Below are 17,294 nucleotides of genomic sequence, written 5' to 3' on the forward strand. Positions count from 1 at the left end.
GCTCCTCAAAAAAGCTGTAGTAAGCCAAATCATCTTGCTAATGTCTCAAATTTTAGCTTCAAATTAAATGTCTAAGTTTATAAAAATGCAATTCACTTTTTTAAAATTAAGATATAATTCACAAACCATAAAATTTACCCTTTTAAAGTTTATGCAGTTTACTTTTTAAAGACATTCTACCTAATACTTATTTCAAATCCAGTAAGTTACCTTTGGAGCCTATGTACATTATTGCAGTTTATTATAAAGGCAAGTACATTATTGAGGTTTATTATAACTAGTTAATAAAAGACGCACACCGGCAACTTCACTGTGGTAGCTTTCTAGTTAATAATCTTCTACATCAGCATTTTAAGTGACAGACTGGAGGCCTGAACATGACTTAGATAGGAGTGCATTTGTATTTTTATGGAGACTGGGACATACTCACCTGTAGTTTCTAATGAGAACGGTGATATTAGTTCTATAGCTGTTTCTCATGGAATCCAGAATACTTTGAGGAATCATTATCCATTCTTTTACTCAACCATTCTTGAACTACTTCATGCTTTTTACTCATGTACAACCTATTGGAGAATGAATTTGTATTCACTCTTATTGGTCTATAAAAGGGGCTTTCCTATGTTTGTCTCTCTGTAAGTAAACAGAACAAATGTTCTATATGACAGCTGTTCAAATATTTGAAAATTGTTGGCCTGTTCCCTTTCTCTCTCTCTCTTGTTTTTCCCCTGGCTAATTGTCCTTGGTTAATTTGACAGCAGATTGAGGGCCTCCTGGATGCATGGTCCTGTCCCAGCTGCTGCAAGGAATACCAAAAAATAAATAGGACAGTTTTGTACTAAATAAAGAGTTTTTAAAACCAATGTTTAAGCCATCCTTGTTTGCTGTGGTTTCCAAGCCTGTCACTATTCTGAAGATCTTTCTGGACATGTTCTGATTTGTGAATGCTCTTGATGAAAAGAAAAAGGCAGTCAAAATAAAAAAGAATATTTCAGATGTGGTTTGGGCCCCTACAGTGTTTAACAGAACTATTACCTCCCTCCATCCAAGACTACATTTCATTTAATGTAGCCCAAGAATCCATTAATATAAAACTACCAATCAACTAAAATTTATCAGTATTTTTATTCATGTTACTATTATGAATGTATTCATATATTATGTTTTCTTCATTATGTATTTATGAATATATTTTGTTTAAAACCTAGGACTACCTCAGTCTCCATTCACTTTCATCTCATTAGTTTCAAGTGATATCTGTTGGCTTTTGAATTTATTTCTTGGCTTTGGTTTAATGCAGGGATTCTCCACCTTGGCACTGTAGTCATTTCGAGCTGCATAATTCGTTTGTCATGGGAGCTGCCCTGTGCATTGTAGGACGTTTAGCTGTATCCCTGTTCTCTCCCTACTAGTGCCAGTAGTACCACCACCACCCACACCCCATCCCCCCAGTTGTGAGAATCAAAAATGTTGCTAGACATTGCCAAATAACCCCTGGAGGGCAAAAGTGCTACTGGTTGAGAACCACAGGTTTAATATATGCATATTCTAGATAACGGGAATTTGTAGTAGTACTGTTTAATAAAATGTAGGAAAATACAGAGAATCTTAAAATCTGAACAGAACCTACCCAATGTGCTACTCTTGTTCCATATTTCCTTAGTCTTAGCTCCAGATACTTTGACCTCACCATAGCCTTACAAAATTACCTTATTTTTTCTTTTAGTTTTTTTGTTTGTTTTTGAGAATTACCTTAATTTTTCTGAATTCCATTTTGATTGATAACTTTTTCTACTAAGTTAGTAGGTATTTCTTTAAGTGGCCCTCCTTACTTTCTGAGAAAAAGTAAATGTTTCTAAACCTTATTTCTTCCCAGATTTTTTTTAGTGGCCAGCCAATGCCAATTGACTCAACAGAATAGATGAGAAAGTAATACAAGTGACAGAAGATGTTGCTCAGCAGAGCAACTAAGGCTGGGAGAAGAAACCTGGTGCTGCGATGTGTTTGTGGCAGTCTCCAAATGAAAAGATGTGTTCAAATTTCAGCAAGTTCAGAGGAGTTTTAGATGATGCAATATGGTTCCTAAGAAACATGTAAACTGCTACTGTTTTCAGGGGCTAGCTTTTGGATATCATTTAATATTCTAGGCCTTTCCCTATGGCTAGAAAGTCTGATCATTGTTGGCAGAAAAGAGAGTCCAAACTTAATTCTTTATTATTAATAGTTTACCCTGGAAAAAAAAATGAATGAAAGAGTGACTATGCTTATTTTTATTTTCATTCACAGGAAATTTTACTCAATTCTTTAGCTCAGAGTTAGAACACCAAAAAACAATGCACTGTAACCTACACACCCCCCCGAAAAAAAAAAAAAAGAAAGAAAAGAAAGGAGAAAAAGTAGTCTTAACAATTCAGAGTGAAGGAATCATGCTTCCTGATGGGGAAAAAACTATTTGCCTACTTGAACTTAAATTTTCCTTCTTCATTATTCATTCATTCAATAAATAAACCATTATTGAATACCCATTATGTGCAAGGTGTGGGTGATATCCCAGGGCCCTGTTTTTGTGGAACTTTCATTCTACTTTGATAGATAGATGAAAATTAAACAAATAGATGATATAAACTAATCTAATAATATGTATTACAAAAGCATAATACAGATGAAAAATGTAATATGATCTCAAGTTTATAGAAATATTTATTTTCAAGAACATGAATAACTTCTTTTAAACTATGGGCAAACAAAATGAGCATTATTTTAATCTTTTTGAAGTGGCAAAATAAATTAATTATGATAGGCCTCAAATAGAATTAGGTCTTTGTGTCTTAATCGTATTATTTGTATTTTTTTATAGATCAAAGTTTTGACATTCCAGACAGAACTTTTCATTCTACAAATACAACTTGGCGACTCTCATCTTTTGAATCTATGACTGACGTGAAAGAACTTATCCCAGAGTTTTTCTATCTTCCAGAGTTCCTAGTTAACCGTGAAGGTATAGCAATAAATTATTTCTAATTTATATTTCTGAGGGCTTGTGGTTATTTTGTAATTTTCCAAAAATGAAAATAGCTTTTTTAAGTCCTAAAAATTTTTGAGTCCCCAAATAAGAGAAAATGTTTTTTATTAAGTATATAATTCTATTTTCAAATAAGCTTGAGGATTTTAAGTATTTTATAGGACTAAATATGTTTGGAAAACTGTAACTTTTAACTATTAAAATTATTTGTAAATATGTATTTTAATTTTATTATAGAAATTGCTTTATTCTTTTTTCTGAATACAAAAGTTATAATGTGCTAATTACTTTAAAAATAAGAGGTATAACTTTATTGAAAGCAAAATGTAAATTAACTGAAATCTCAATTATTTTATGAGGAATGACCAAAATAAAAATAAAATACTCTGCCCAGAATTATCTAATAACCAAAAGGAATACTGGAGTATAAAATCAAATTTTCTGTGATGCCAACTAACAGCCTTGGCTGCCAACCTTAGCTATTCTTAAATAGAAGAGCAGCTAACCCTTTAAGGGGTATCTTTGGGTCATTTTCTTATATTACTTAATTCTATAATTTTATGTGATCCTTAAGAGCATATGAAACAGCTTTAAGAAGTTGGTGTTGGGCAAATTACGTTGGAATTTTGTTGTATAGTATCTGTGTCTCTGAGGTTGTTTGATTGATTATTGAATCATCAGTAGATTCATGCCACCCTGGAGCTTATTTCATAGTGTTGCTCAAGTGAGAAATGCCTTAGTCAAACATCAGCACCTGCAATTTGGGGCACCTGCCTTGAAGCTTTTCATTTAGGACTCCTGTTTAAATCTACTCCTTGTTTTCTCTGTCCATGGTCTCCTATATGTATGTTCTAGCTATCTGTGGCTGTATAACAGATAATCTCAACACTTAGTGGCTTGAAACAATAATAAATTTATTATCAATCACAGATAATAAAATTATTTTTTATTGGTCAGAAATAAAAAATTGGTCAGAAGTTCAGAAACAGCTCAGCTAGATGGTTTTAGCTCAGGGTGTCTCATTCTGTTGCCTTCAGGTTTTCTGGAGCTGGAACAGGCAGGGGATGAAGCCTTAGGCAGCTGGAGCACATCACCCTCTCTTCATGCAATGTCAGTGTTTTTTCATGTGGTCTCTCTGTGTGGGCTAGTTTTGGGCTTCCCCACAGCACGGCAGCCCTGGATGTCCTACTTGGCAACTCAGGGTTCCAAAGACAAGTGTTCTAAGAGGGAGACGAACAGAGGCTGCATGGCCTTTTGCAGCCTGTTCTTAGCAGCCACGCAGCATCACTTCCACTGTATTCTTCCTATTCATTGAGGCAGTCACAGGTGTCTTCCCAGATTCAAAAGAAAGGAAGATAGACTTTGCCTTGTGATAGAGAGTAGCAAGATTCTGGAAGGGCGTGCAAGACAGGAAATGCTGTTATAGCCATTTTTGGAAAATACAATTTTTTACAGCGTATATCTTATCATTTCCTATCAATGTTCCCCTGGGACTCTCGTATGTCAGTTGTCTGCTTTGGGTCAGGAGTCAGATGTTCCCTCAGAACACCTGAAAGTTGGGAAAGATTGAGTTTGTACAAATGCCCTTACGCACCCCATCCCCAGCCCATTCCCAGATGCCTCATTCACTGTTAAATAAATAAGTTCCTGCTGCTGCCGCTCCTGAAGCCACACACATGGAGTTCTGCAGGTGCTCAGCCAGTCCATGCTAAATCAACCATGCAGCTGCTCTGTACGATGACTGCTGAGCTTTCTGAGAGGCTCACATCCCCATCCCATGTGAATTTATATAAACCCTTGATTTATATTCCATATCATATCATTTCAAAATACTTCCCAAGTATTTTGGTGAAGATCCTTCTAACTGTTTTTACAAGATCAAAAAGTAGACAGACAGCAACTTAATTTTACATGGAACTTAATCAGCTTTTAAAAGGTCATTTTTAATTTTTGTTATGGTGTTCAGCAAACTAGAAAATGTAGCACAAAAAGCCATTTCTGTTTAAAGGTAACATTTCCTTTAGGATAATTTTTTAAAATAAACACTTCTGAGATTTTTGTTTATACTGATGAGACAATTAGATATTAGCTCATTTACATCACAGAAGAACCCTCTTATTTCCTGTGTTGGTATAATTTTGTTATCTACAGGAATGCTTAGTAGAAAGGAAGTCAGAACAGACCCATAGATTTATAAAATTAATAGACTATGGCAATTCATTCTAACAATATGTATACTTTATATTAGTTGAGTTTTTAAACTATAGAATACTAATATTTACTAAATATAACTTAAATTTATTAAAATGTTAATACCAATAGTTTAGAAATGCTTCTACAAAGCCTTAGTTTGATTCTAATCAGGTTTACAATTGAATAGATATTTAAGTACTTAATGCCCTTGAAGATGTGAATAGTGAGAATATTGGAATTAGTAGGCAATGGTTTTCTCCTTTTCTTCAATATGTTATAAAGTGGTAGAAGGATAAAGTTGAAAGATCTCAAATTTAATTATGATAGCATTAGCTCATATAGCCCTATTAGTAGGTACATAAGTAGATGAGCAGTGGTGTTTCTTATTCAAAATGTAAATCCTGCTTGCTATTCCCTTTTTTGGTTGTAGCACACAAACAGCTATTTTTGTGAACTCTTAAGACCTGCTCTGTGGCTGAATGAAACTTGCTGTGGGGGAGTTAAATATTAATATTAATCTTCTCTTTTAGGTTTTGATTTTGGTGTGCGTCAGAATGGTGAACGGGTTAATCACGTCAACCTTCCCCCTTGGGCACGTAATGATCCTCGTCTTTTTATCCTCATCCATCGGCAGGCTCTAGAGTCTGACTACGTGTCGCAGAACATCTGTCAGTGGATTGACTTGGTGTTTGGGTATAAGCAAAAGGGGAAGGCTTCTGTTCAAGCGATCAATGTTTTTCATCCTGCTGTAAGTGACTCTTTTAAAACAATCTGTATTTATATAAGATAGAACCTGAATATTTTAAGGTTAGTTGTTCGGCCATTCCTTTAAAACACCCAAGTTATCAAAGAGAATTGGTAGTAGCATTAAACTGTCACCTAAGATTTTTCAGGTTTTATATTTCCTCTCTTTAAAAACAAGATACTATCTTTTTCAGAGGTGCCCCAAAACAATCCCCAGGTTTGATGATTCACTAGGTGGACTTGAGGATTCAGCATATAGTCATCCTTCCAGCTCAGGTTTATTACAGTAAATGATACAAAGTAGAATCAGCATGGGGCAAAGTCTGGGAGAAAGCAGGCACAAACATCCAAGAATCTACCCCTGGTAAAGCACAAAAAGCGTACTCAGCCTCCTCCAGCAACGAGTCATAGTGACACATGTGAAATGTTGTCTGCCAGGGAATCTCATTAGAGACTCAAGTGTGCAAGACTTGCATTGAGATTGGCAACGTAGGCACCCTCTGCCTCGCACATACTGAAATTACAGCCTCGCAGAAGGAAAGCAGGTGTTCGGTATAAACTGCGTTGTTTGTACAGTTTAGGCACAGTAAGCCACTCTTATCAGTTAGGGAATGGTAGGACCTCTCCTGAAATCCAGGTTCCCAGACAACAGCCAAGAGCCAACTTTGCAAGCAGGCCTTTCCAGAGAGAGCAGTCAATCTTACTATGTTAACTCTTTTCCGCACACTATCCTACATACATGTTCTACTTTAAAATGGCACCATGTTTTCTTATTACAGAAAAAGTACTTGTACTTTGTTAGAAAAATGTATAAAATACAGACTAGCAACAGGGAGAAATTTTAAAGTCCACTTTAATATCACCATCCAGAAATAAATAGTGAAAGCACCTTTAGACTTCTATCTATACATATGTATCATTCCATTTATATAATAATAATAATAATGCTATTTGGTAACCTTATCTTCTCCCTAAATAAGATAATCTTAAATTTATTCAAGTCATTGGGTATCATTCTACATTATTTTTCATGGCTACTTACTATAGGTAGAGCATTCTTAATCCAAAAATCCAAAATTCAAAATGCTTCAAAATCAGAAACTTTTTGAGTGCCAACATGGTAATCAAAAGAAATGCTCATTGGACCATATCAGATTTCAGATTTTTGGATTAAGAATACTGAACTGCTGAATAAATAATGCTAATATTCCAAAATCCCCCCCAAAAAAACCCTGAAATCCAAAACAATTCTGGTTCCAAATGTTTGTATAAGGGATACTCAACCTGTATTCTTAAGTATAGCTATAGAATAATTTATTTAGCAGTCTTCTATTGTTGGATATTTAGTTAGGATTTGTTTGCTATTAAAATTAATATTTCTATGGTTATTTTTATGTACATCTTTACTTCCTTAAGATAAATTCCTAGAAGTAGAATTGTTACATTTTTACTTTTTATGTATTTATTTATTTTTGAGATGGAGCCTTGCTCTGTCACCCAGGCTGGAGTGCAGTGGCGTGATCTCAGCTCACGGCAACCTCCACCTCCCAGGTTCAAGCAATTCTCCTGCCTCAGCCTCCCAAGGAGTTGGGATTACAGGCGCCCACCACCGCACCTGGCTAATTTTTGTATTTTTACTGAGACAGGGTTTCACCATCTTGGCCAGACTGGTCTCAAACTCCTGACCTCGTGATCCACCACCTCAGCCTCCCAAAGTGCTGGGATTACAGGCGTGAGCCACCATGACTGGCCTACATTTTCAAGTATACTTTTTGATGTTGTTGGCTAGACTAACTTTAGAAAAAAAAAATCTTACCTCTTCAGGAAACATTTATTTTGCTAGGTGCTGGGGATGCAAAAGTAAATAAGACTCAAATAGGGTGAAGGGGGTTAGGAGGAAAGCCAACTTTCCTCTCCAAGGTAGATGGGCCTGCCTGGATGTAGTAGTAGAGTCCAAATGAGGCCGCTGAAAGGAAATCCCTCAAGGAGGGGGAGGTGAAAAAGCAGATTCTGAAAAGAAAGATACTTCCTTTTAAAAGGAAATATCTGAAGGACCTCTCCACTAACTGTAATTTTCTGTGTCGACTGTAGCAAATCTACAAGCGTTTATAACAAATACAGGTAAAATGCACACACAGAACCTACAGTAGACCACTCCATATCTGAGCTTATTTAGGCCAGTAGTCCATTCCCCAAAAGTAGCTTTAAAATAAAAAGCTCATTAGTTTATTTTGTTCCATAATTATTTTGAGTACGTCTGAAGTCATATAAAATTAAATTTCTTAAGAGATTTATAATCTAGAAAAGAGAATAAGATAGGCTTCCTAATTATTCTAATAGAAGATAAATGCTATGGAAAAGTTCATTCTAAAAAAGGAGAATAATATAGTTTCATTGGTGAATAACAACTTTACATATAATATTAATATGTAAGGGAGAAAAAATGCCTTCTTTTCCTCAGGTTCACTGGCTGGAGCCTCTGCAAAATAACAAAAACAAAGAAAAACAAAAACCCAGATTAACAAGAGAAAAGCATATAAATTTATTTAATGCAAGTTTTATGTGGCACGGGAGGCTTCACGTGGAAATAAGACCCCAAGTAGTTAAACCTGAATGTTTTTATGTCTGGTTTGATGAGGAATGGAATGTCATGAAGAAAAATGATAGGACAAAGGAGTAGGAGCTAAGTGTAATTAACCAGGGGAATAGCAGGACCTGTTTGTTCAGATTCCTCTGTGTCCCTTTGTCTTCTGAAATGAGGGTGCTTCTTTACTACAGGTATAGGGAGGGTAACTCCTAAGTGAAAATCTTATGACCTGCTTCAGGGGAAGGCCAAAAAGTCCTTCCTGCACATGCTGTTCCTCAGATTCCTTCAGTATGCCAGGGTACGATATTTTGGGGTTGTGTGTCCTAAACTCCATCAAGTATAAAATAAATGCAAGGCTTCGGGTCTGATTTTTGAGCTTCATTTGATTCCAAAATGCAACTTTAAAAGCAATTAGGAGGCCAGGCATGGTGGCTCATGCCTGTAATCCCAGCACTTTGGGAGGCCGAGGCGTGTGGATCATTTGAGGTCAGGAGTTCAAGACCAGCCTGGCCAACATGGCAAAACCCTGTCTCTACTAAAAATACAAAAATTAGCTGGGTGGTAGTGGCTCGTGCTTGTAATCCCAGCTACTCGGGAGACTGAGGGAGGAGAATTGCTTGAACCTGGGAGGTGGAGTTTGCAGTGAGCCAAGATCATGCCACTGCACTCCAGCCTGGGTGACACAGTGAGACCCTGCATAAAAAAATAAAAATAAAAAGAGCAATTAGGAATCTTAACATTAACTTCATTATACCGTTTTTGTTTGTAATCCTGAACCATCTTTTCAGTTATTCTTATATAAAATTTACATTAAAAGTATCACTGGGCCAGGCACAGTGGCTAATGCCTATAACCCAAATGCTCTGGGAGACTGAGGCAGGATGATCGCTTGAGGCCAGGAGTTTGAGACCAGCCTGAGCAACATGGTGAGAACCTGTCTCTACAAAAAATTTAAAAATTAGCTGGGCATGGTGGCACACTCCTGTAATCTTAGCTACTCAAAAGGCTGAGGCAGGAGGATCACTTGAACCCAGGAGTTCAAGTCTGCAGTGAGCCATGATCGTGCCACTGCATTCCAGCCTGGGTGACAGAGCAAGACCCTGTCTCAATTTTTTTTTTTTAAAAAAAGTATCTGAAGACTGAAATATACATGGTAATTCTCATCTGACTGGAATTTTTTTTCACTAATTCTTTGGGACTTTAGTAACTTTTAGAAGGATAAAGTTTATGCCATCGTTAAGAATTTAATAAAACTTGTTTAATGAGGCAAAACAAAGTATGGCGATTAAGTGCAGAGACTCTGAATTAAGGATTGAGTTCAGATCCTCACTCTGTGACTCTGCCACTTGTTGTGTGACCTTAGGGCAAATATCTTGACCTCTCTGTACCAAAAATGTACAAACTTGTCAAATGTGAATAATAAAACCAACCTCATAAATGAGGAAGGAAATTCATGTAGGATAATGTCTGCTAACACAATTAAGCACAAATAAATGTTAACTTTTTAAAAAGGCATGTAGAGATGCCTGTTGCCCTTAATGACCATTCACTAATACATGGGGTTCACTTAGAAATGAATACCACAGAATGTTGAAAAGCACTATTTTAAAATAAATTTTAAAACAGTTCTAGCTACAGGAGTGTATCAATCCTTATTTGATTTTTTGAGTATATTAAGTAGCCATTGCAAATGGCCTTGCTTAGATAAGTGTTTATAAAAAGTATTCACAACAAGAGCAAAAATTGACAAGTGGGATCTAACTTAAGAGCTTCTGCACAGGAAAAAATAAAACTATCAATAGAGTAAACAGACAACCTACAGAAGGGGAGAAAATATTTGCAAACTGTTCATCTGACAAAGGTGTAATATCCAGCATCTATAAGGAACTTAAACAAATGTATAAGAAAAAAACAACCTCATTAAAAAGTGGGCAAAGGACATAAACAGACACATTTCAAAAGAAGACATACGTGTGACCAACAAACATATGAAAAAAAGCTCAATATCACTGATCAATAGAAAAATGCAAATCAAAACCACAGTGAGATGCCGTCTCCCACCAGTCAGAATGGTTATTACTAAAAAGTCAAAAATAACAGATGCCGGCGAGGTTGTGGAGAAAAGGGAACACTTGTACACTGTTGGAGGGAATGTAAATTAGTTCAACCACTGTGGAAAGCAGTGTGGTGATTCCTCAGAGAGCTAGAAACAGAACTACTATTCTACCCAGCAATCCCTTTACTAGGTATATACCCAAAAGAATGTAAATCATTCTACCGTAAAGACACATGTACATGAATGTTCATTGCAGCACTAGTCACAATAGCAAAGACATGGAATCAACCTAAATGGCCATCAATGACAGATTGGATAAAGAAAATGTGGTATATATACACCATGGAATACTTTGCAGCCATAAAAAAGAACAAGATCATGTCCTTTGTTGGAACGTGTATGGAGCTGGAGGCCATTACCCTTAGCAAACTAATGCAGGAACAGAAAACCAAATACCACATGTTCTCACTTGTAAGTGGAAGCTAAATGAGAACTCATGGACACAAGGAGGGGAACAACAGACACTGGTGCCTATTTTAGGGTGAGGGATAGGAGGAGGGAGAGGATCAGAAAAAATAACTACTGGGTACTAGGCTTAGTACCTGGGTGATGAAATCATCTGTACAACAAACCCCTGTGACTCAAGTTTACCCAAATAACAAACCTGCACATGTACTGCTGAACCTAAAGGATTTTTTAAAAAAAGGATTTGATCGCTGGTGCTGGGAGTTGTGGTGAGGAGAATGGAGTTGAAGATGACTTAACTTCTGAAATATCTTTGGAATTTTATTTTGGCATTTATAGAAATGTTATGTCTAGATATGTAATGAAAGCCACTATGACTGATTAAATATACTAAAAGCTAAGCCATCCAAGTGGATATGTACAAAATATGGCTGATCTGTACTCAATTACTGACCGCCAGCTTTAGAAATAAAGAAGTAAATGTGCATTGCTCTCCGTCTGACTCTATGGGATAATGACACTAAGAAAAAATATGCTTCTTAGTGCAGTAATTTTATTAGTACAATAATACCCTTTACATTTAAGAGCTTTGAATTTTCATTGCTGTTCTTTTGGTTTTATCCACAATATTGATTAGAACCTAAATAATGCTCTCTTTATCTACCAGCATTGTATTTTAACTTCATTTTTGCCTTTTCCTATATATTGCTTTGGATAAGCAACTTCTTCAATAATTAAGTATCAGGTCATATATGATATTCTCAGATCTTAAATTAAAAGCTAATTTTATAAACATAACTAATTATAACCATCAGTCAAGATACGTTGTTTTTGTTCACCTATTCAGAAACATTGATACTTCTGATCTCAGTGAGACCATGAGTGATTGTTAACCTGAACAAAAGCATTTTTTCCATAACCTAGAATATAAAACAAAATGTTGTTTTTCCCTTTGGTATTATTGTCAAGTCTTTCTTTTTACTACATATGTCTTGTTCCTTTACTCTTTCACTCTGCAGACATATTTTGGAATGGATGTCTCTGCAGTTGAAGATCCAGTTCAGAGACGAGCGCTAGAAACCATGATAAAAACCTACGGGCAGACTCCCCGTCAGCTGTTCCACATGGCCCATGTGAGCAGACCTGGAGCCAAGCTCAATATTGAAGGAGAGCTTCCAGCTGCTGTGGGGTTGCTAGTGCAGTTTGCTTTCAGGGAGACCCGAGAACAGGTCAAAGAAATCACCTATCCGGTATGTCATTTGGATTTCAATCGAATGCAGCAAAACCTGATTAGACTCTTGTGATGCCAGGCACTCTCCCAGGTGCCAGGGACACAGTAATGAATAGCATGGTCCTGGCCTAAAGCTGTGTGCCAGTCAGTGCAAGACAGGTGCAGCAGCGAAAGCAGAATCCTGTGTGAGGTAAATGCTGTGTTAGCGATATGAGAGAGTGCTTTGGGGAGCTCAGAGGAAAAAAGAATTCATCGTTTCAGACGGTAACCTCCCTCAGGGAGCAGAGAGAATTGTTATTCCCAGGGAAAGCCTCGCAGGGCAGTGACATAATAGGATTTTTCAAGCAAGAAGAGAAGGACTAGAGAATAGTTTGAGCATTGGTGTGCCAGTGTACACATGCATACCATGGTCTCGGTTATCATCTACAATCAAAAGGATTGACCAGTGATGCAGATGTTTTGGTTTATACCTAAGGGGAACTTTACATATTTCTTTGGCCTCCCCAGGTTGTAATGATAAGAAGTATTGCCTCCAAAAATAGGAAGTAGGTATAATTTTTACTTCAAAATAGAAAAATCAAGCAAGCCTTAAAGCTAAAGTGGATTTTAATCTTCAACTCAATTCTTCGTTATAAAAACAGCATAAGATAGTAGAATGTGAATTGTAAGCACTATAAGGGTTTGCAGAAGGAAATCACAGAAAATGAAAAGGTAAGGGAAAGACGTTGTAAAGGACCTTAAAGATGAAATAACTCAGTGTATCTCAAAGTGCAGTAATCTGTGACCTATTTTAAGAGGAAAAGGTTTTTACACACCTACACCTTGTTTTGACTATTATTCCTTGTAATATTACTTTATGTAAGACAGAACACTGGATATAAATTATTTGTGCTCATAGCTCACATATGTCAAATGTTCATGTTAAATACAAACAAAACTTATTCCACCAGTGAAATTCAATTTTAAAGCATTAATATGGTAGACAGTGTTGTTTTGCTAAAACTAAATTATAAGTGTTGAGTTTCATAATAGAAAACTATATTTTTTGTTTTCTGTTTTTGAAGCTTCACAAATCACGTTAGTCACTGTAATTACCAGGGTCACTATTTTTAACTACAGTCTGTCACTTGATTGATTGATTGATTGATTGATTGAGATGAGTCTCGCTCTGTCGCCCAGACTGGAGTGCAGTGGCACAATCTCGGCTCACTGCAACCTCCGCCTCCCGGGTTCAAACAGTTCTCCTGCCTCAGCCTCCCGAGTAGCTGGGATTACAGGCGCCTGCCACCACACCCAGCTAATTTTTGTATTTTTAATAGAGACGGGGTTTCACCATATTGGCCAGGCTGGTCTCGAACTCCTGGCCTCATGATCTGCCCGCCTTGGCCTCCCAAAGTGCTGGGATTACAGATGTGAGCCACCACACCCAGCCCAATCTGTCGCTTTAACATGTCAACATAATTTTACAATACATCCCTGAAAATTAATAAATGCCATTTAATTTACTACTATACTTACTGCTCGTTAGCTGTTAAAGTTGTATCTGAGCAGTATGTCTGCTCGCAGTGGGAACGTGGTACCAGCCTGCTTCATTCCCACCTCAGAACCTTTGTGATGACTCTTTGCTCCACCTGGAATAACCACTCCCCAGATATATCCCCAGTTTGCTCCCTCATCTCATTCAAGTCTCTGCTCAGACATCTCTTCCTCAGAGTCTTCCCTGACCCCCATTTAAATGCTTTCCATAAGCTCTGATTATATCTAAGTCTAATTATGTCTAAAACAGCTGTTCTGTCATCCTCAGATCCCTTCCCCTTCTTTGTTTTGGTGTATAGCACTTCTGTCACCTGACATATTGTATATGTATTTGTTTATTTATTTGTCTATACTCCCATCCCAAATAGAATGTAACTCCATAAACACAAGGACTTTGTCTGTCTTGTTCATTACTGTGTCCCCAGTTCCTAGGAAGGTCCTGGGCATATAATAGACACTCAGTATTTTTTAAATTAATGTCTTCTCTGATGCAAATTCTCTAAGGTTTGGTTTGCTGCATTTCTGTGTGATATGTAATGACATTTATGCCACTGCTTTTCTTTATTTGAACCATGGTGAAACTTTCGACACCATACTGCTTCTTGACTCCGTGGGCCTTCACTTGACATCTACACAAAATGCAAACACAAGCCTTGAAACCAAGCAACAGTACTCATTTATAAGGGGGTCATCTGGATGACCCAGATATGCTTGTGTGAACTTCAGTTCAGTATTGAAGTTCAAAACAATCAGAGCTGTATAAAAAGCATTTCAATAAAGCACTCCTCTTTAAATATTCTATGAGAAGTGGCTGTTCATATCCTTTGCCCACTTTTTCATGAGGTCGTTTGTTTTTTTCTTGTAAATTTGTACCAGTTCCTTGTAGATTCTGGATATTAGACCTTTGTCAGATGGGTAGATTGCAAAAATTTTCTCCCATTCTGTAGGTTGCTTGTTCACTCTGATGGTAGTCTCTTTTGATGTGCAGAAGCTCTTTAATTAGATCCCAGTTGTCAATTTTGGCTCTTGTTGCAATTGCTTTTGGCCTTTTCGTCATGAAATCTTTGCCCATGCCTATGTCCTGAATGGTATTGCCTAGATTTTCTTCTAAGGTTTTTATGGTTTTGGGTTTTACATTTGTCTTTAATTCATCTTGAGTTAATTTTTGTATAAGGGGTAAGGAAGGGGTCCAGTTTCAGTTTTCTGCATATGGCTAGCCAGTTTTCCCAGCACCACTTATTAAATAGGGAATCCTTTCCCCATTGCTTGTTCTGATCAGGTTTGTTGAAGATCAGATGGTTGTAGATGTGTGGTGTTATTTCTTAAGTCTCTGTTCTATTCCATTAGTCTATATGTCTGTGTTGGTACCAGTATCATACTGTTTTGGTTACTGTTGAAAAAAAGCTCAAGATCACTGATCATTAGAGAAATGCAAATCAAAACCACAAGGAGATACCATCTCACACCAATTAGAATGGCGATTATTAAAAAGTCAAGGAACAATGGATGCTGGTGAGGCTGTGGAGAAATAGGAACGCTTTTACACCGTTAGTGGGAATGTAAATTAGTTCAACCCTAGTGGAAGACAGTGTGACAATTCCTCAAGGATCTAGAACCAGAAGTACCATTTGACTTAGCAATCCCATTACTGGGTATATACTCAAAGGAATATAAATCATTCTACTCTAAAGACACATGCACACGTATGTTTATTGCAGCACTATTTACTATAGCAAAGACATGGAACCAACACAAATGCCCATCAATGATAGACTAGATAAAGAAAATATATACTATGAAATACTATGCAGCCATAAAAAATAATGAGATCATGTCATTTGCAGGGACATGGATGAAGCTGGAAGCCCTCATCCTCAGCAAACTAACACAAGAACAGAAAACCAGACACCGCTTGTTCTCACTCATAAGTGGGAGTTGAACAATGAGAACACATGGACACAGGGAGGGGAAAAACACACCCTGGGGCCATACGGTGGAGTTGGTGGGGATTGGAGAGAGAGCATCAGGACAAAACCTAGATGATGGGTTGATAGGTGCAGCAAACCACCATGGCACACGTATACCTATGTAACAGACCTGCACGTTCAGCACATGTATCCCAGAACTTAGAGTAAAAAAAAAGAAATAAGGAGAATAATGATCATAAATATACTATGATATAAAACAGTTGCCATTGTATCTTTCTGTGTCATTGAAAAACTAGAAGTTTAAACTCTGCAACTCATATAAAAGGAAGTTCCTTTTATATGAATTCCTGGCAAGGAATTGTGAATGATAAATTATAACTAAAATTTAGCACACACATTTTTCTCAACTTTATTTGTTGATTTTTTTTGTTTTTGTTTTTGTTTTTTTTGAGACAGAGTCTTGCTTTGTTGCCCAGACTGAAGTGCAGTGGCGTGATCTCGGCTCACTGCAAGCTCCGCCTCCCAGGTTCATGCCATTCTCCTGCCTCAGCATCCCGAGCAGCTGGGACTGCAGGCACCCGCCACCACGCCCAGTTAAATTTTTTTGTATTTTTAGTAGAGACAGGGTTTCACCATGTTAACCAGGATGGTCTTGATCTCCTGACTTCATGATCCGCCCGCCTCGGCCTCCCAAAGCGCTGGGATTACAGGCTTGAGCCACCGCGCCCGTCCTTTCTCAACTTTAATATTGATAGATTTGGATTCCACAGGGGAGCCACAAAAAAACACTGTTAGACAAAATTTTAGAAGCTTGTTTTCAAAATGCCTGACCCTAACGTCTCTGTTCCCACATGAGCATTCCTGAAGCTCTTAAGCTTTTCCAGAGATACTCATTTTTTAGACCACTATGATATCATTTAACATGTCCCCTAAATAGTCTGACAGAATTATTAGAGCTCCTAAAGTGGCACGATTTTTTTTAAAAGATAGTATATAGGTCAGTGATGCCTTTTTTTTCACGTATTTGGAAAATGACATAAGCAAGTTTCACTAAAAATCAGGTTTTTTACAGAAATGACTGAAAATTGCTTAATATATTATTTTTATTTTATGTAGCATTTCCTCTGAAGAGTTGAAAGTAAAATAATGGGTTAAACTCTTAAATGTATAAAAGGAGGGAATCCATTAAAAAAGAAGAGTTCAGTGGAGGATAAAACAGTCATAAGGATAACAAAAAGAATAGAACTATTTGGGGAAACTCTTTAAAAGGGCATCATGTCTTTTCTTCTTGATTTTGAAACTTTTTAATAATTGTTTTTGCTTGAAGTGGAGGAAACCTTTTCATTACTGTTCGTGGGCAGCCAAATGGGTATCTCTCTAGAGTCTTTACTCACCTTTCTTCCCCCAAATCCTATTGTTCTTCAAGCTCTGCCTTTTATTTTTCACTGACAATTCTTTCTCATCTCTTTTCTTCTCTAGTACTGGCTAGAGATTCTCTAATCCTCGCAATATGTTCCATAGATAAACACTTT

General features: G+C 37.0%; 1 protein-coding gene across 3 annotated transcripts in view; it reads left to right on the plus strand.

The window, feature by feature from the left end:
* The window catches only part of LYST (lysosomal trafficking regulator), a 222,156-nt gene that overhangs the window by 168,238 nt on the left and 36,624 nt on the right, over nucleotides 1–17,294 (plus strand). For all 3 annotated transcript variants that reach the window (XM_063595304.1, XM_057299849.2, XM_057299854.2), the window contains 3 exons: nucleotides 2,858–2,998; nucleotides 5,746–5,963; nucleotides 12,087–12,317. In XM_063595304.1, coding sequence (XP_063451374.1) covers nucleotides 2,858–2,998; nucleotides 5,746–5,963; nucleotides 12,087–12,317 — 590 coding nt within the window. The remainder of the gene's footprint in view (nucleotides 1–2,857; nucleotides 2,999–5,745; nucleotides 5,964–12,086; nucleotides 12,318–17,294) is intronic.

The sequence above is a fragment of the Pan paniscus genome, chromosome 1, assembly GCF_029289425.2.
Source record: "Pan paniscus chromosome 1, NHGRI_mPanPan1-v2.0_pri, whole genome shotgun sequence".
Taxonomy (NCBI): Eukaryota; Metazoa; Chordata; class Mammalia; order Primates; family Hominidae; genus Pan; species Pan paniscus.